We start from the raw sequence: 19,868 nt of genomic DNA, 5'->3' as shown, positions 1-19,868 counted from the left end.
CAGGTGCCTTGAATTTATGGTAGTCCGGTTAGCTACTGCCGCTGGAGAACAGTTACACATTAATTCATCTTTAGCAATGTAAGTGTCCCCTGGTGGCACTTGTTAACCTTCTGTATACTGTGTGGAATCATGGTGATGCCATCAAGTCTTCATTTTTCCTCCTACGAGAGCAGAGATGCTGGCATCATGTACCTTGTTCTCCCGTCTGTGTCATCTAGCTGAGGCTCTGCAATATGCAGTGCAGGGACTGATACATCCCCTCTCTGTCACACTGGTCTGTCATAACCGGTTACTTAGTGCAGCATGCATTAGAGAGCATTTGGCCCTCTCTTAAAACCCCTATCCTCAAATATCCAGAAGAAGAGAGTCAGTGATTTTCTTCAGGTCCCAGGGCGTCAGGCTCTCTGTTGCTCTCTATAATCAGCTGCAGAAATTCACTAGTCAATGCATGGCCCATTCTCATTTCAGGGAATCAGAATCCATTTTTCTGTTACATTACTGAGGCACACAGCTGTGCCAGACTACTGTGTTAGTCCATCAGTTTTCTACCTTACAATACCTGCAGCCGTATGCCTGGTGCCCATGACCCTGAAGGTGTGAACACTCTCCACAAAAATTCAGAGCACTGAACTCTCAAACAGCAGTTCCTTCCAGGCCCAGCAGTGGAAGAATTCATGTTCCTGTCTGAGCCTTACCCTGTTGTTTGTGTATGATTCATTAGTGTTCACACTTTGATTAAATTACACAGTGTTTCCAGCATCACTTTATTTCAAGCAACCAGTTTCAGGTACATACTCTTGTTGCAAATACTTGGCAAGTTCTATGTATCGACACAGTACATTAAGTATAATAGGAAATGCCATGATCTGATTACAGCTATCATTTATATTACATAGAAATAATTTTGATAACCAGTGACCATAACAAGAATAATAGAAGAATTACAAGGGTCTTTGTCATTTGTCAAAACAGAGCAGTTCTGAGTAGGCGGAAGTGTGGAAACTAAGGCAACACTTGTTACCCCTGGAAGACATGGCTTGTTTTGTTTGTTGTGGTCTCGAGGGCCACACTGACAGCTTACTAAGACCCTGAGAATAGTATGCAACTTGCATCAGAATCATAGAATCATAGGACTGGAAGGGACCTTGAGAGGTTATCTAGTCCAGTCCCCTGCACTCATGGCAGGACTAAGGGCTTGTCTTCATGACTGGGGTAAGTTGATCTAAGTTACACTACTCCAGCTGCATGAATAAAGTAACTGGAGTCGACGTAGCTTAGGTCAACTTACCCCAGTGTCTTCATTGCACTGCATCGACAGGAGACGCTCTCCGGTCAACTTCCCTTAGTCTTCTCGAAGAGCTGGAGTACCAGGGTTGACCGGAGAGTGGTCTGCAGTCGATTTAGCGGGTCTTCACTTGACCCACTAAATCAATCCCTACTGTATTGATTGCAGCAGCACCCATCTCCCCGTAGCAAAGACCAGTCCTAAGTATTATCTAAACCATCCTTACAGGTGTTTGTCTAACTTGGTCTTAAAAATCTCTAGTGATGGAGATTCTACAACCTCCCTAGGCAATTTATTTCAGTGCTTAACCACCCAGACAGTTAGGAAGTTTTGCCTGATGTCCAACCAAAGTGCACTTACTGCGATTTAAGCCCATTGCTTCTTGTCCTATCCTCAGAGCTTACAGAGAATACTACCACTACTTTGCTCTTCTAAAATGTTTTTCATTTGAGAATCTTATTTAACAAACAGAAATTGAGCACAATGCAAATCAGGACCTCCTGGTGCAGACACTGGCACTAGTGTAAAAAGTGACTTGTGCCAATGTAGATTATCCCAGCTCCATCTTAGTGATTTGTACTATTAAAGCAACAATAGTGCAGAAAACACAGCATTTAGGTGTGAGGTTACATACAGTCTTCACCACGCTGATATGTGTATTATTATAAAGTAGCAGACAGTGTTGTGTATTAGGTTTACTTCATAACTGATTTCTAGGCAAAGTCACAACGTTTTCAGTCTACTGTGCCAATTCTGATAACTGATACCGGGTGGCTGAGTTTCAAATGAATCCTGGGAACTGTAATTTGTGCAATGGTCTCACTATGGGGCACTTATTCCTCTTATGAAAATAAACAAACACTTTGATGTAAATTCAAACAGAAATATCATGGAAAGGTTCTTTTGACATTCTGATTACATTATGGTTCTCAACCATTTGCCTTTGCTTTCAAGGAGGAACATTCAAAGCACGGTTAGTCCCCAGTATGCATTTTGGGGATTATTTTAACCCAGCAACTAAAGCGTTAATAATTTCAGAATGCATGCTCAGCGATTAAACTGGGGTGTATGCAATTCTATGTTCCCAATGGGTAGATGGGCCTGGGGTGAAACAAAGGTCCCTCATTGATTACTCTGTCGTTGGCATGAAGCTATGTTCTAAGCGAGTTTGATATTGTCTGAGACAAACTTCCCTGTATCTCCATAAAAATATATATCCATACAAAAGGTTGTCTGGAAAATGAAAATTGATGCATTTGGAAATGCCATGGAATGAAAATGTTTTCCAAATCTTCTAGATGCCTACATAATCTTTTTATTTTTGATCAACTCTCATGGCAAGAATAGTATTCAGAGTTTTCTTAATAGTATTCACCAAGAGAGGAAGGCACCTCGATCTTCATCCGGATGGTCCTATGAGAAATCTTATGGCCTGTGTTATGCAGAAAGTCAGACTAGATAATTGCAAGGGGACCTTCTGGCCTGAAAGTCTAGCATTGGTGAATCTCCGATGTCAGACAAGGGAATCCTAAGATCATTAAATATTGGGCTGGTCGGTAGCTGTCTGAAAATGCAGCTTTGGGAGGCTAGTGATATGGGCTATTTTGACCTCTTTCACTCATTGGAATTCTCTTTCTATGTGTTACAAAAGTTAAGGATTTGTTAAGTAAGTTCTACTGGGTGTGCCGTGATCTTTCAACACATCCAGTACTTAAAAGTGCAGACAACTCAAGCTACTATGGCCTTGGCTAAAAAAGCAACAAAGAAAATGGAATGGCAAGCCAAAGGCTGGTAGTCTATAACATCGCTGAGTGGGATGATCACTGGGAAAGAATGCTCCTATCTGAAAGCGTTCACCTGTGATGTGCTGCTCAAAGTAACTTCCTGGCTTTCCGTGTGTGCACCAAATGGTAAGGATACTGGTGTGTAAATAAGAAGATCTGCTTTACAGCCTCTCTGCTCTTGATGACACTTGGTGCACTGACACTCAGGCAAAAGTTGTGGAAGAAGGGTAAATCTGATAGGGCTACTGAGAAATCAGAGACAAAGTCAGTCATGGTGAGGAATGGGTGGGACCAGGGACATTCACCCGAGCTGGAATGGTCCTTTGGGCACCCAAGCAATTTCAAGCAGTAATCTCTTTCTACTTTATTACTGCTTCTGGCAGCACTACATTATGATATGTGGCTTCTTCTGCACATGCCACCCTCACCCATGTTGGGCAGTGGCATGTAACACCCAATCACTGTAATAGTAGCCATGGCAATAGGGCTACTGAGGGAGAGGGGGTATCCAGGACAGCATGCAATGTTGAGGGGAAGATTTTCTGTGTGAATGCCCAACAGCCAAAAGACTGGAGTCAGGATTTCAGTGGATCGTAGGGTTCCGTGTGGTTCCAGAACCATACCCCTGGCCTTTTCCATGTGGCCCTCGATCTCTCATGCCTGAGAGAAAAAAACAACTCACTTTTTTTGCATCATCATCCAGGCGTATTTTTTGTTAACTTCCCATTTTCGAGAAGAGGATGATTTGACCCATTCTTTGTGATGGGACGATTTCCATGGCAGAAGACTGTGATGTCTCAGAACCAGGGTTATGGCATGACAGCTGGACAAGCTTGGTTGGGAGGGAGGCTGTATTTATTCCTTCACTTTCTTCATTTGTGCTTTCTCTCTCTTTCTGTCATCTCCCTTCTGCCCTTCCCAGAAATGGGATGGTGAGATCAGACACAGGTTATCTCTTAAACTTGTTGTGTGAGGTGACATGTAGGAAGTGGGTGACGCAACAGGTAGGACAGGTTCTCAAGAAAAACATGGCTAAGGATAGTTGATGAATAGACAGATCTATTTATACTGCATGATCTGTTTAGCCGTTTCTCTATCCATCAACTAGCCATAGCCAGGGTTTTGTGGGAACCTGAATCCCAAGCCCCACCTGTTGCATCAGCGGATTAATTCATGTACCACTGATCTCATAATCTCACTACCGAGAAGGAGGGCAACTGGCGAAAAGAAGGTAAAACAGAGAGGGCAGGAGAGGGGTGGCCACCTCCAATGGCACAGTTCCACTAGCCCATGGATTTTTCACAGGTACCAGTTGGTACCTTTATTAATTTCAAAGGGAATTCCCAGACAGATGCTAGGAAAATAAATGGAATTTTGTCTAAAAGTTTTTAAAGGACTAGTTCCTCAGCTGAACATATCAAAATTAATGGAGCTCTGCTGATTTACACCAGTGAGGCTTCTGGCCCTATTTTTCAAAATTGACATAATACAATTTCTCCGGAAGAAAATTCAGAAAGGCTCTATTCTTTTAATCGGTCATTGACTCAGAAATCACAGCTCTTTAGTATTCAGCGGGATACAGAAGCCTAAGCACTCACTGCTATATTGTTATTATTGTTTTTTAAACAGAGTCAATCAGGTTATCATCATATGCTTGATTAAGTGATTACCAGATCTTCCTTGAATCACCCATGTGCAGCCATGTATTTCATTTCAGACAATCTAACTATTGTGAGTTACATTCAGAGTGCACAAAAGTGTTTCAGTTTTCCAGTGAAGTCATGGTTACACTTATTTCAAAACAGCATCTGGAAGGAGATGTTTCAAGACAGGACTCTCAGCTAGAAACATCTAATGAGAAAGTGATGGAAAAGGAAATCTCAGAAATGGCAGAGATAAAAATATCCTAAGATTTGGCCTTTGGTATGACAAGAATGAAGAAAATTGGTTGCAAAATGAAAAGCATGAAAGATCAGCTGAATCTATACACAAAAGTTTCCAAAAAGATCCTGCGATACTCCTTTGGTTTAGATTTTTCTTTCAGACTGAGATTTTTTGCTTAAATGTAATCTTACTAACAGTGCACTATTGAAAGGCCTTCATTTTATTTGCATGCTTGGGATCAATAAAATTTGAACAGATGTGAAATACATGTTTCACCAGCTTCATTAAGGTACGGCAAAGCTGCCTATAAGTGAAAGATTTTTTTATTCATTGGCAACCGACATGCATTAAACATACATTCCAGTAATGACTCGGTCTGGTGCCCTAGGAGAAACCCACCTGCCCACCCACCAAACCTGCCAACTTTATTTTAACAAGTTCTCTACGTTTGCCAGGCCTGGAGCTATGAGTCACCTAACAAACCCAACAGGACACATTAAAGAAAGGGGCAAAACTAATAACTGCTCTACTTTTGGAAGCACCAGCAGAGCATTTTGATATATAAAATAATAAATGAGACAGGAAATAAAAGACATTAAAGAGCAAAGCCTAAACAAATTGGCTGCTGTAACACTGGCCAGTCTAATATTTATTTTTTAAAGGTCAGCTTTTATGTCATGTTGCTATAACTTGGATTTTAATATAATGCTCTATATTGGGGACTCAAAATTGCAAATGCGGACAACACATACGAATTGCTACACCTCCCTCCAGCAAAAATTAATTTCTAATATATTTGACAGATAGAGCTAAACTGAAAATTAACCAAACCTGATGGGGTTAAAAAAGGGATTTAAAACAAAAATTATAGCTGTTATCTAGTTTTCATGAGACACACAAAAGAACTAGCTTCCAGTTTTGCATTATCACTAATTTAATGCATACAAATGATTGTGCCCAGAAAAATATCCAAATCACCTCTTATTATTATTATTTGACATTTAAATAACCGTAGCACCTGCCTCAAAATCCGAGTCAGGATAGTGTCCCCATTGCATATGTGGACAGCATATATTGAGATAAGTCTCTGCCCCCAAAGAATTTACAATCTAAGCCTCTGATCTTGCAAAAAAAACCCATGCGGCCACCTGCATGGAGCTCCACTAACTCAACTGGAAATCAAGCAGTTGTCTTTGCATGATGGGAATCTAAGTCCTGTGCACAAGTTGGGGAACGGAGCACGACCGCATGTGGGTTTCAATGGGGGGGAGGTGTCTCTAAATAGAGTGGAGCTTGAGACTGGCTGAAAATTTGCCCTGATGAGTGAAAAAATAAAATCCTCCAAATGTAAGCGCTCAATGCTTCAAGCCTTGACTCGTACGAAGAATCACTGCTCACGTGAGCAGTTCCATTCATTTCAAAGGGGCTAGTCACAGGACTAAGTATTTTTGTGATAAAAGGTTTGCAAGATCCAAGCCTGAATTCGGAATATAAAATGAGACACACATTGTTCAGGCGCCTCCTCAGACCATACGGCCACTACCGTTTTTATCCTTAGCTGTCCCAGCCCATGGCACTGCCAACTGCACAGGCTTTACCAGGCTGTAGGTATTTGGCCATGAACCTAGGGCAAGAATCTCACCAGACCCTATGATCCACATTAGTTTTTGGAAGCATGAGTGACTCCTAGTGAATTTCAGGTATGCTTCTATAAGCAACATTTGCCCTTGTATTCACATGAGTTTCTCAGCAGTGCATAAAGCCAAATTAACAAAGTAAACATGGCAGTTTAATTCTACTGCCACTAGGGGCTGATTATTATTAACATATTTCTGGAATTCAATCTCTCACTCTTTCTCTTTTTGTTCCCCCAGGGTGGGCTGATACTTCTGATACAGGACCATTAACCACTTGTAGTGTAGTAAGGAGAAAACACTTAACTGTATCAATAAAACAGAGGGAAAAATACTCCACCGACTTCAAGTATAAATGTGTCCCAGCATACTTAACTTACTATTTTTATCTCTCCCTTTCCTTCCAGTTGGCTTGGGCAAAAAACCTCACACATCCCTATTGTCAAAATCTGTCAGCTGCTCTCTTGCCTCTTCATTGCAAAACACATCATACTATAATCTTTTCCTATGGTAATCAGAAGTCATTGCAGTCCCATGGAGAAGAATTGTTTGAGATGTTTGTCTCACACAACAGCATCTAACCAGAAGTGAGCTGCATTCAGCTTCTACTTTTCTTGTGTTTAGAAATAATCTGGATCTAGGAACAAGAAAATTGATTCTTTAAAAAAATTAAACTGTAAATAATTTAAATATTCTCTGCATATTTACTTTGGTGCAATAAAGAGTTTTTGTCTTCATCTTCCTGAACCAGGATGGCTGCATCTGGAGGCTTTGTATAGCCACGGGAAATGATGGCCTGGGGATCCAAGTCTTGAGAACCCCCAACTGCACTTCTCTTGGGAAAGGGTTCACAGTCAGCCAAGTGATCAATGGGGGTGCTGCCCACAGGTACTTGGTTTATAATTATTATTATGGACTAACTTGATGGTTTTTGAAGGATCCATCTTCTGACACCAGCTGCACTTTAAGATCTTAAATCCAAAGGAACGCAGTGATGCACAGGAAACATCTTACATTGCACTGAGCTGAAGAAATGGATAAACATATTAGAAATAAAACATACAGCCATGCTCAGCTCTAACTCTTCTCAATGTCAATTGCAAATAAGGATTATAGAATCATAGAGGTGCAGGACTGGAAAGACCTCGAGAGATCATTTAGTCCAATACCCTGCACTCAAGGCAGGACTACATAATAGTTCGACCATCCCTGACAGGTGTTTGTCCACCCTTTCTTAAAACCTCCAGTGATAGAGATTCCACAACCTCCCTAGGTAATTTGTTCCAGTGCTTAACTACCCTGACTGTTAGAAAGTTTTTCCTAATGTCCAGCCTAAACTGACCTTGCTGCAATTTAAGTCCATTGCTTCTTGTCCTATCCTCAGATGTTAACAAGAACAATGTCTCCTCCTCCTCCTGTAACAACCTTTTATCTCCTTAAAAAAGTGGAGAAATTACTTCTTGTGTCTTCCTTACAACATTGCAGAATAGCGTTCACTTGTTTTGTAACAGCGTTACACTCTTCACTCATATTTAGCTTGCAATCCACTATGACCCTCAGATCCCTTTCTGCAGTACTCCTTCCTAGGCAGTCATTTCCCCATTTTGTATGTATGCAATTGATTATTCCTTCCTAAATGGAGTACTTTGCATTTGTCCTTATTGAATTTCATCCTATTTACTTCAGACCATTTCTCCAGTTTGTCCAGATCATTTCGAATTTTAATCCTACCCTCCAAAGCCCTTGTAACCCCTCCCAGCTTGGTATCGTCCACAAACTTTATAAGTGTACTCTCTATGCATTATCTAATCATTGATTAGAAAGATGCTAGCTTGTGCATTGTAAAAGATTAATGGTGTCCCCTCTTTAATAGCCCTTGGTAAGGGCTACCATGCTACCAGAAGTACTGGAAGGCATTATGGCCCTGGGTTCTCTTAAGGGAGCACAGTATACAGTCCTCTCCACAGCTTAGAATGGTGGGGGAAGAGGGAGCTCTTTCGGATGTCTTGTGCACTAAGGAGTGCTAGCAGGGAGCCATCTGTGATTGTAGCCAGCCCCTGCATGAGGGTGTTCAAGGTAGCAGGGGAAAGGAGAGATTTCATGTGGCTCCTTTGTGGGAGAGACACCAAGAACAATCTCAATTATACTATATTGTTCTTGGGTCTGTAATACTGTGTGTGTGTGTGTGTGTGTTTGTTTTAAAGGGATGGTCGTCTAAGCCCAGGGGATGAATTGTTAACACTAAATGGACAATCACTTAATGAGCTCACCAACAAAGAGGCTGAATCTCTCATTCAATCAGCAACAGGCCTGGTGAATTTGGTGATTGCTAACAAGGTAAGTGTGAGGGCTGTGGTCCACTCCACATCTCCATGGCATTTCAACAGCGTTCATCTGAAAGACAAGAGGAATCAGTGCACTGAACATCTGGAACATTTGTTTTTTTCTCCCCCAAACCTCATGTGGTCTAAGTCTGCTAACCTTCAGTGTAGCTCTTCCAGGACAAGAAGAGACTATGGGGAGCCATCAGCCCTTAGAAATTCTAGCTGGGACTATACAGTCACTCCTTTCACAAGCACATATGCCACCACTGTGTGTTTTCTATGCACAGATTGACCAAAGCTGGGGTGGATGAAAGGAAGATCCATGAATCCAGGACTTGGGCTGGGAAAGGGCCAAGGACCCACCAAGTTTGGATCCAAGGCTCTATAGCTGTGGGACCCACTGCTACAGAGTGGGAGGAGGAATAGCTTAGTGGGGGAGGAATAGCTTAGTGGTTTGAGCATTGGCCTGCTAAACCCAGGGTTGTAAGTTCAATTCTTGAGGGGGCCATTTAGAGCAAAAAAAATTGGGGATCCCTCCTGCTTTAAGCAGGGGGTTAGACTAGATGATCTTCTGAGGTCCCTTCCAACTCGATATTCTATGATTGGAGAGTGCTAGGATTTGCAATGGGGATCAGAGAGCACGAGGTAGCATTAACAGGACAGAGAGGCAGGAATATTACAAACAAGCCCTTTTTCAGTGGAAGCCCTTTGATATTTTGTGGGTGGACCATTTGGATCCAGATCTCATGGTTTTAACCTACCCACAAGCACACATCTGAGTGGTGCCGGTTGTATTTCCCTAATTTAGTCCTTGCTGCTCTCCCAATAATCTGTCATATAGTAAAGTCATTAAAAAAAAAAGGAAGTCAGAGGCTTTGTTACATTTTACATATATGCATTCATTTAAATTAAAACCCTACTTTCATAATTTGTAGGAGAGACTCAGAATAAATGATTGGACAGGGCATTCACTTTCTGATAAAAGCAAATAGCATGTAGGCAAAAATTACATGAAGACAGACGGTACTGGACACAGTCTAGTGCACATTAAGATAGTAGTGTTTGAAATGGGACTACATTAATGCGGACTAGGGAACTTTTAGTGTGCGCCAGCAGGGTCCACCTGGGCAATTAGTGTGCAACATACTAGTGCACACTAGAATTTATACCCTGCTATTACAGACTGAAGCACTGTGTAGACAAGCCCTAAGGTACATTCCTGCAGTGAGTTCCATGGAGGTGCTTCCCAGTCTTGCATCTGCATGGAGCTCCTTTGAAGTCAATGGTGTTCACGCAGGTGTTCATTGCAGGATTGGGACCTAAAAGTAAACGAAAAAAAAGTTCAGTTATCTAGAGCCCAAGAAACTCACGTAGCTAGTACAGGCTTAGTTAGAGAAATGAGAACTGAAGTCTGCAGTCCTGTCCAGAGTGTGCCTCTTTTTAGCATCTTCATACTGTACATTGTCTATCACCATGAGGTCTGTTAGATTCTAATCAGGGGTTTATTTCTTTTTCCTTTCAAAATCAAAGAGGACTTATGTTTTATAAGGCAGACTATATTTAACATTTATATTGTGGTAGCAGCCAATAGCTTCAGCCTGGTTAGGTCCCACTGTGCACTTTAAAACATACAATATGTTGGCTGAAAAATAAAACTAAAAGTTAACAGAAAACATTTTGGAAATGAGATTCTGGAACCGGCTGCTTAGCCAAAACCTATAAAATCAGTTTCACAATGCACCCTTCAGACTCTTCTTTGTACTTCTTATTCTAAAGAATTCACTAGGGGAAGCAGGCTGGAAAGAGGATGTATTTTTTTATGATTTGGCAATGGCGCCACTTGCTGCTGAAGAGGAACGTTATCATTCAGTGGCTCACTGTGATAGGATACCGCCAAACAGCTCTACTAAAACTAGACTTCAAGAAGTAAGTTACATCTTGTTGTTGGCCCTCAACATCTTATGACATATAGACCCTGCTCCTATTTTGTGGCCTCCTCAACCCCTGCAAGATTCTCTTGAATAAAACTTGGTTGGCTTTTTATGCAAAGTGATAGTTTGTTACATACATGTGATTTTATCATAGCTATTTCCCCAATGATTTAACTGAGAGAGGTTTTTCCATGCAATTAGTACCCTTTTATAGTATGATTACACTGCCAACAGTTATCATTCTTTTAGAACTGATAGGGCTCAGTACATCCTATTAATTGCAATAAATTGCATTGCCTAGATCTATAGACGGACGAAACTTCTTATTTTTAAAGTATGCTTAGAGTGGGGTTCCTAGTTGGGTGTAATCATTTACTTTTCCCATTAAATTCCCAAACTATTTTGGACAAATTTGTTTAATTGAAAGCTTATAAATGCTGAACACAGTGGCCACCATTTTCAAAAGTGATTTTGGGTGCCTATCTTGGAACTCCTTGAACGGGCCCGATTCTCAGAAAGTGCTAATCATCTACCCTCCAAAAATCAGGGCCCTTTAAAATCAAACCACTAGTCACATCTGATATTTAGACCAGCATATCTAGAGTTACCAAGAAATGAAAATATTCTTGTAAGTCTGTTGCGGGTGGGGGAAGAAGAGGGAGATAGACTCATTTTTTACTTAGAATCCTGAATGTAACTTCTAAACTTCATGTATTTCCATACTAGTCCTCAGGTAAGTTACAAAAATAAAAAGAGTACTTGTGGCACCTTAGAGACTAACAAATTTATTTGAGCGTAAGCTTTCGTGAGCTACAGCTCACTTCATCGGATGCATTTGGTGGAAAATACAGTGGGGAGATTTATATACACACACAGAGAACATGAAACAATGGGGTTTATCATACACACTGTAAGGAGAGTGATCACTTAAGATGAGCCATCACCAGCAGTGGAGGGGGGAAGGAGGAAAACCTTTCATGGTGACAAGCAAGGTAGACCATTTCCAGCAGTTAATAAGAACATCTGAGGAACAGTGGGGGGTGGGGTGGGGGGGAGAAATAACATGGGGAAATAGTTTTACTTTGTGTAATGACTCATCCATTCCCAGTCTCTATTCAAGCCTAAGTTAATTGTATCCAGTTTGCAAATTAATTCCAATTCAGCAGTCTCTCGTTGGAGTCTGTTTTTGAAGCTTTTTTGTTGAAGTATAGCCACTCTTAGGTCTGTGATCGAGTGACCAGAGAGATTGAAGTGTTCTCCAACTGGTTTTTGAATGTTATAATTCTTGACATCTGATTTGTGTCCATTCATTCTTTTACGTAGAGACTGTCCAGTTTGGCCAATGTACATGGCAGAGGGGCATTGCTGGCACATGATGGCATATATCACATTGGTAGATGCGCAGGTGAACGAGCCTCTGATAGTGTGGCTGATGTGATTAGGCCCTATGATGGTATCCCCTGAATAGATATGTGGACAGAGTTGGCAACGGGCTTTGTTGCAAGGATAGGTTCCTGGGTTAGTGGTTCTGTTGTATGGTGTGTGGTTGCTGGTGAGTATTTGCTTCACGTTGGGGGGCTGTCTGTAAGCAAGGACTGGATTGTCTCCCAAGATCTGTGAGAGTGATGGGTCGTCCTTCAGGATAGGTTGTAGATCCTTGATGATGTGTTGGAGAGGTTTTAGTTGGGGGCTGAAGGTGATGGCTAGTGGCGTTCTGTTATTTTCTTTGTTGGGCCTGTCCTGTAGTAGGTGACTTCTGGGTACTCTTCTGGCTCTGTCAATCTGTTTCTTCACTTCAGAAGGTGGGTACTGTAGTTGTAAGAATGCATGATAGAGATCTTGTAGGTGTTTGTCTCTGTCTGAGGGGTTGGAGCAAATGCGGTTATATCGTAGAGCTTGGCTGTAGACAGTGGATCGTGTGGTATGATCTGGATGAAAGCTAGAGGCATGTAGGTAGGAATAGCGGTCAGTAGGTTTCCGATATAGGGTGGTGGTTATGTGACCATCGCTTATTAGCACCGTAGTGTCCAGGAAGTGGATCTCTTGTGTGGACTGGTCCAGGCTGAGGTTGATGGTGGGATGGAAATTGTTGAAATCATGGTGGAATTCCTCAAGGGCTTCTTTTCCATGGGTCCAGATGATGAAGATGTCATCAATGTAGCACAAGTAGAGTAGGGGCATTAGGGGACGAGAGCTGAGGAAGCGTTGTTCTAAGTCACCCATAAAAATGTTGGCATACTGTGGGGCCATGCGGGTACCCATCGCAGTGCCGCTGATTTGAAGGTATACATTGTCCCCAAATGTGAAATAGTTATGGGTGAGGACAAAGTCACAAAGTTCAGCCACCAGATTAGCCGTGACATTATCGGGGATACTGTTCCTGACGGCTTGTAGTCCATCTTTGTGTGGAATGTTGGTGTAGAGGCTTCTACATCCATAGTGGCTAGGATGGTGTTTTTTAGGAAGATCAACAATGGATTGTAGTTTCCTCAGGAAGTCAGTGGTGTCTCGAAGATAACTGGGAGTGCTGGTAACGTAGGGCCTGAGGAGGGAGTCTACATAGCCAGACAATCCTGCTGTCAGGGTGCCAATGCCTGAGATGATGGGGCGTCCAGGATTTCCAGGTTTATGGATCTTGGGTAGCAGATAGAAAACCCCAGGTTGAGGTTCTAGGGGTGTGTCTGTGCGGATTTGATCTTTTGCTTTTTCAGGGAGTTTCTTGAGCAAATGCTGTAGTTTCTTTTGGTAACTCTCAGTGGGATCAGAGGGTAATGGCTTGTAGAAAGTGGTGTTGGAGAGCTGCCTAGTAGCCTCTTGTTCATACTCTGACCTATTCATGATGACGATAGCACCTCCTTTGTCAGCCTTTTTGATTATGATGTCAGAGTTGTTTCTGAGGCTGTGGATGGCATTGTGTTCTGCACGGCTGAGGTTATGGGGCAAGTGATGCTGCTTTTCCACAATTTCAGCCCGTGCACGTCGGCGGAAGCTCTCTATGTAGAAGTCCAGTCTGCTGTTTTGACCTTCAGGAGGAGTCCACCCAGAATCCTTCTTTTTGTAGTGTTGGTAGGAAGGTCTCTGTGGGTTAATATGTTGGTCAGAGGTGTGTTGGAAATATTCCTTGAGTCGGAGACGTCGAAAATAGGATTGTAGGTCACCACTGAACTGCATCATGTTCGTGGGGGTGGAGGGGCAAAAGGAGAGGCCCCGCGATAGGACAGATTCTTCTGCTGGGTTAAGAGTATAGTTGGATAGATTAACAATATTGCTGGGTGGGTTACGGGAACCACTGTTGTGGCCCCTTGTGGCATGTAGTAGTTTAATTTGCAAACTGGATACAATTAACTTAGGCTTGAATAGAGACTGGGAATGGATGAGTCATTACACAAAGTAAAACTATTTCCCCATGTTATTTCTCCCCCCCCACCCCACCCCCTACTGTTCCTCAGATGTTCTTGTTAGCTGCTGGAAATGGCCCATCTTGCTTGTCACCATGAAAGGTTTTCCTCCTGCCCCCCCCCCGCTGCTGGTGATGGCTCATCTTAAGTGATCACTCTCCTTACAGTGTGTATGATAAACCCCATTGTTTCATGTTCTCTGTGTGTGTATATAAATCTCCCCACTGTATTTTCCACCAAATGCATCTGATGAAGTGAGCTGTAGCTCACGAAAGCTTACACTCAAATAAATTTGTTAGTCTCGAAGGTGCCACAAGTACTCTTTTTCTTTTTGCGAATACAGACTAACACGGCTGCTACTCTGAAACCTGTTATTACGTAAGTTACAATTACTTCTGATGTTTTGAAAGAAACGTGATCAAACAAATAATTTAGAACCACCATCCCTTATCATTCCATTTATGCCAGATAAACTGCTCTCCTCCCCAAGTTCTGAGATACAAGTTAAAATCCAGGCTGAAGTCTGTGCAAACTAAATTGTGAGAATTTTTTTTGAAAATTGAGATTAACTTCCATGTTTTTGTTGTTGCACTTAGTGAAGTGATTAGCACTCTCAGTAAAAACATAGCTGGTCAGATTTGTATTTAAAATATTCTGGGTCTCTTTTCAGGAATCCTCAACAGGTGTCTGTAATGAAAGGCCTGTTAAAATGGAAATACAAACTAATTGTTTTCTGCACTCTAAAGCCAGCTGCCAAAGGACTCGCAGTAATTCAACCAGTAAGTTTCTAAGAGGAAATATATTCTCTTGGGAAATTTAAATGCATGAAACTTTCTCAGGTTATGATATGATGTTGAAAGAAACAGCTTTTTTTGCCAAGCCTTACTCCGGAGGGTTTTAACTAAAGTTTCTTCTGTAAGACTCATGGTACATGAAAAGCTAATATTAAAGAATGGATTCAGATCTCCATGCATTCTTATCAGTCATGATCCCTGTACATAAAAATTATGTATATACTTACATATGCACACCATTTTGCATATTTTAAAGGTACTCTGAATTGGTTCACACTATTTTTTTGTGGGGGAAAGCTTTGGTTGATTTTTACTAAAATTAACATTAACAAAAATACTTTTGTAATTTAAAAAAATCATTTTTAATTTAAACATTCCTCTTAAGTGTTATCATTCCCAAAGGCAACATATACCAATACTTGAGAAGAAGGTATTGCAACTGACTATAAACACGTCTTTAATATGGGTAACATTTACAAGTGTGCCTCCCAGATTTGTAATCACAAATATGGGCACACCTATTTCATTGTGTAGCTATTTGCACACACACATACACACAGTGTATCTGACATTTTGATGTATGCTGGTACACAAGTGAAATCCTGGCTCCACTGAAGATAATGCCAAAACTCCCATTAACTTCTGTAGGATTGGGATTTCATCCACTGTGTTTATGTGCAAAGATGTACATGAGCTGATTTGTAGGTTCAATTTTGAAGATCCCTTGGAGAGAATGAGTAAAAATGCAAAAAGGAAACAAGCAGCATAAATGCTGAGAAATATATTAGATCTTTAAAATTATTTATATTTCCATACTCTCAAGTGTTGTTAGTAATAGGGGCAGTGACATTTTAAAATGTATCAGTTTTATGTTGGGAATGTCGCTTTAACTCAGTGTTAATTTCTGTGCTGTAGTTTTAGTGTTAGGCTATGTTAAATGTTTGCATTAAATGAGACATCTGGACATAAAGTTTATGAACTACATTATGATGTTCTCTCCCTTTCTGGTTGTAATTCCTGGAAACAAAAATAATAATGTTCCGGGATACTCAGATGGGCTGAGTACAGTATCTATTCTCTAATCAAATGTACAGATTAGTGATACATGTTCCCCAAATAATGAGCCCTTTCAGTTTACTTTGTGCTTCATTGGTAAAATATTTGTCATATGGAGATGATTATTCACAATGCAGTTGTCTGTTTTCCATTGAATGTAATCAACATGGCCTTTCGAGTGAAACAGTTAAAACTAACAACTTAGCTGAGTCTCTAGGAGACGTTTCACTTTTGCCCAGATACCGTAGCAATGGGCGCACTGGAAATGCAAAGATAGATATAAACAGACAGAAAAGAAACTTTATGAGGCGGTGCAATAGCTGAAATAGCTTGTAATAAAATGAAATCCTTATCAGATGTGCCTGTATACCAGGATAGGTGAAGCATAGAAACAATATAGCAAGGGTAGCAGTAGTGAAACAGGGCAGAGCCAGAAAACCCAATCCTATACTCTGTATGTCAGCATGTTAAAATTTTAAACAGGTGAATTACCTGCCCAGTCCCCCAGCACTGCATATTCCTTCTACTAGACATGGCATAGGCCAGAGGGTGGTCATTGATGCAGCAGTTTATTATAGCCAGAAAGCCTGGATCAGGTTCTGGCCTCCTATGATTGTTTGGCATAGGTGACATGAACAGAAGTATACTCCAGTGATTCAAACTGTGAAAGCCTGTAACAGATAGAAATGCCATCGTTATCCAAGTACAAGCTGCCTGATCTTCCTCCTCATAGCTTATGCCAGCAGAACCCCTTTGTGGACACATAGTCTAGCATTAGGTGGTTGGGCCTGATTACCCCCTTCTAAGACAGCTGGGGTTGCTGTGTCCTGGAGGGTCTCACCCCTGGGGAAGTGTAGGTAGTGTCTGCACCGCTGTCCTTCTCAGCTGCTTCTCCCAAGGATGGAGCTTGAATTTGCAGTCAGGGCTTCATAGGATCCCACACTGGCAGAGGCTGCCCTAGGGATTTGCAGAGTCAGCACATCCCCTCCTTTCTCTCCTCCCCCCACAACTTGGCCAGCACCACTGTGGTAGCACAGGCTGGGTGCAAGTCCCTCAATGGAGCAGAGCCGTGTAGACACGGTGCACCAATGGGCAGATTTCCACAACCTTTCGCCCAGGATTTTGCTGTGGAAAAAAATACACAGCCAGCCTAGTGTCTTTTGAAAACCTGTATCTACTAAAAAAAGTCTGCCGAAGAGTGAAGTCTGTTAGGTTGTGGAATAGTCTTTCAAGGAAAGTGGGGAAATGCGTATAATAGTCTCACCCTGCATTGGCAGAAGGAGGAATTGGCTCAGCTAACAGGTCTTTTCATCTGTATCCCCTTTGATTCTGTGATAACTGTATCTGTCTTCTTTACTTCGGGGTAATTTGATTTTGCTCTCAGTGCATCATGTGATGCAATTAAGATGCTCCCTTGTAACGAGCCCTTGATATGGAGGGAGAGGTTTATGGATGCAGAAGCTTGTGCATAAAAGTGAATGGAATGTATGTGCAGCAGGCAGTCTTTGAACAAGGCCCCATGTGTCTGCCGTGCAGAACTCTCTCTATTAGCTGTGTGTGCCCAGCAGTTGATAGTGTAAAGTCACTGGGTGCAACTGAAGCTTGTGAGGTTTGGTTCTTAATGGTGGCTCAGGGAATCCCATCACTGCCTGGGGCAGTTATATTTACAACTTGAAAAATCTTTCTAAATGGAATTTATTAAGTCAAGTGTTTGATGCAGAAGTGTTTGAAGCTAATGGTCATGAAAAATACAATGTCATGCCTTCTGTCTCCTGTAGGTGTAAATCCTTACTGGATAGGGGAAATTGACTATCCAGTGACAAAGAAATCAACAGCGTATAGAGACAGACAGCCCAATTCTCTTTACAGTAACCGGAAGTCACTCTCTCAGCAGCTAGACTGTTCGGTAGGAAGAGGTCCGGTAAGTGCAACAGGAAATCACACCACTAGAAAGTTACATTCATCAGGCTCAACAAGAACACTCCAGCTAAGTTGCACTTAGTTTTCTTGCCAAAGCTTTCCTGCCTTAGGGGCCCTGCCACTGGAGACTGCACAAGGGATACAGTGAATCAGTGCATCTCTCAGTCGCTCCAGCCATGCTCCCTGCCAGCGGGTCATCCCAAGTGAAAGGGATGCCCTCCCGATGGTGAATTTTCTGCCTACTCTCCCCTCCCCCCCACACCTGCACAAAGCCACACTGAATTGACTGTGTGAGGTGCAGGTCCAGAGATGGAGGAAAGGCTCTATGACAGCAGAGCCCCTCCATTGTCCTTTCTCCAGCAGCTGCTGCTCCTGATCATCCCCTATGCACGTTTTCCAGCTACAATGGATCCACAGGAGAATGGATGCTGTTGTCCCTTCCCTTGGTCACCCCCATAGCCCTCTCACCTATTTGTAGTAGGAGAGAGCACGGCCACTGTGACAGCAGAAGAGGCCCCCTGAATGGCTGATCCACCCTGCTGGCCACATATAGAAATTGCAATGCTTCTGCACCTTGAAGAGCTTTACACAGGCCCTTCCTTAGGGGCATGAGTTTCAACAAACTGTGTATAAACTTGCACATATCTCAGATCCCTAATGGAAGATGGGCTACAGCCCAGGGTTTTGACGGAGATGTACCTTTCACTGAGTATATTTTTGGCATTACACAGCCGTCTCCCAGATATTCACATTCTTAACTCTCTCTTGATACTGCACGAATAAGCTTATTCTCATGTACTTTCAAGCCTCATTTCCTGACATATGCAGAAGCTGAATGCTTGATGGGTGTTCCATACATTAGATCCTCATTCAGCTGTTAGTTTCACATTGCTGCATAAACAAATTTGTAGAAAATCAGAACTCTGAGCTTCCCTGCAGATGCTTCTGGCCCTGCTGAACTTCATGCATACTTAGCATTAGATAATAACTTGATTCAGTGCTTAAATAAGCTTTGTGCTAATGTTCATATAGGAAGTCTTCATTATGTATGTGACCTTTCTGCCAGCAAGAGTTGGCAGAAACAAGGTTCAATGTCTAGGGGTTCCTCTGAACAATACAAAACAGAAGTGGCTTAAGTCCCCACCCAGTAATCTGAGAAAACTAAACACCATCCCTGGGCACTGCTAAGAGGCAATACCACCCCAGTTGCAAGCACTGAGTCTGTGTATAACAAAAGAAAAACTTGTATTAAAAAGAAAAGGGAACCAACCATATGAGAAAACACCCCAACCACCGCTCAAAAGCATGTAGCCATAAACAAACACCCACCCCCAGTACGTTGAGCGGTGTCCTTTGCATCAGTTTCCCATCGCATGATGTGACACTCCAATGAACGAACATACGTCCCTTCAATGCGCCCTTCCCCCTTCCCTCCGCTGCTCCCCACTCACAGTTGGTTGTCCTTAGTCAGCAAAGACACGGAGTTCAGAGGTGCGTTCACATGGGTCTATCCACCACCCATGGTGTGGGAGGGGAGGGGGAGGCAGGGCACCAAGCCATGCCCTAGCTGCTGCTGCTGCCTCTTTAGCTGGCTCACTACCGCTGCTATTGCTGCCACGGCTTGCTGCTTGCTGCCGCTGTTACCTCTGCCATCACTGGCCGCTTGCTGCCACCTCTACCACCACTCATCTCTGCCACTGCTGTCACTGCCACTGCGGCTTGCCGTGTTCTGGGGTCCCCCAACGTAGTCCTGCTCTCAGTGATTTCACTGGGTAACTGGGAACCTGGGTGCTGCTCCCTCTTCATTGTCTTTCACTGCCACACTGTGCCCACCCCACATCCAAAGCTTAGCTCCTAG

The 19,868-nt window shown here is 42.5% G+C and overlaps 1 protein-coding gene and 1 long non-coding RNA gene across 2 annotated transcripts in view; one reads left to right on the top strand and one right to left on the bottom strand.

Annotated features, from left to right (window-relative positions):
• IL16 (interleukin 16) overlaps positions 1-19,868 on the top strand; it is a 49,041-nt gene that overhangs the window by 1,919 nt on the left and 27,254 nt on the right. The window contains exons 2-3 of the mRNA XM_043493619.1: positions 14,911-15,019; positions 17,869-18,011. Coding sequence (XP_043349554.1) covers positions 14,911-15,019; positions 17,869-18,011 — 252 coding nt within the window. The remainder of the gene's footprint in view (positions 1-14,910; positions 15,020-17,868; positions 18,012-19,868) is intronic.
• LOC122456044 lies at positions 9,524-19,484 on the bottom strand. Its single transcript, XR_006274661.1, has 3 exons — positions 19,462-19,484; positions 16,583-16,761; positions 9,524-10,230 (listed from the first exon to the last, which is right to left on the bottom strand). It is a non-coding gene; the product is annotated as an uncharacterized LOC122456044 (long non-coding RNA).

The sequence above is a fragment of the Dermochelys coriacea genome, chromosome 10, assembly GCF_009764565.3.
Source record: "Dermochelys coriacea isolate rDerCor1 chromosome 10, rDerCor1.pri.v4, whole genome shotgun sequence".
Classification (NCBI taxonomy): Eukaryota; Metazoa; Chordata; order Testudines; family Dermochelyidae; genus Dermochelys; species Dermochelys coriacea.
The sequence above is the reverse complement of the archived record's forward strand: the minus strand, read 5'-3'. Positions and strand labels throughout refer to the sequence as shown.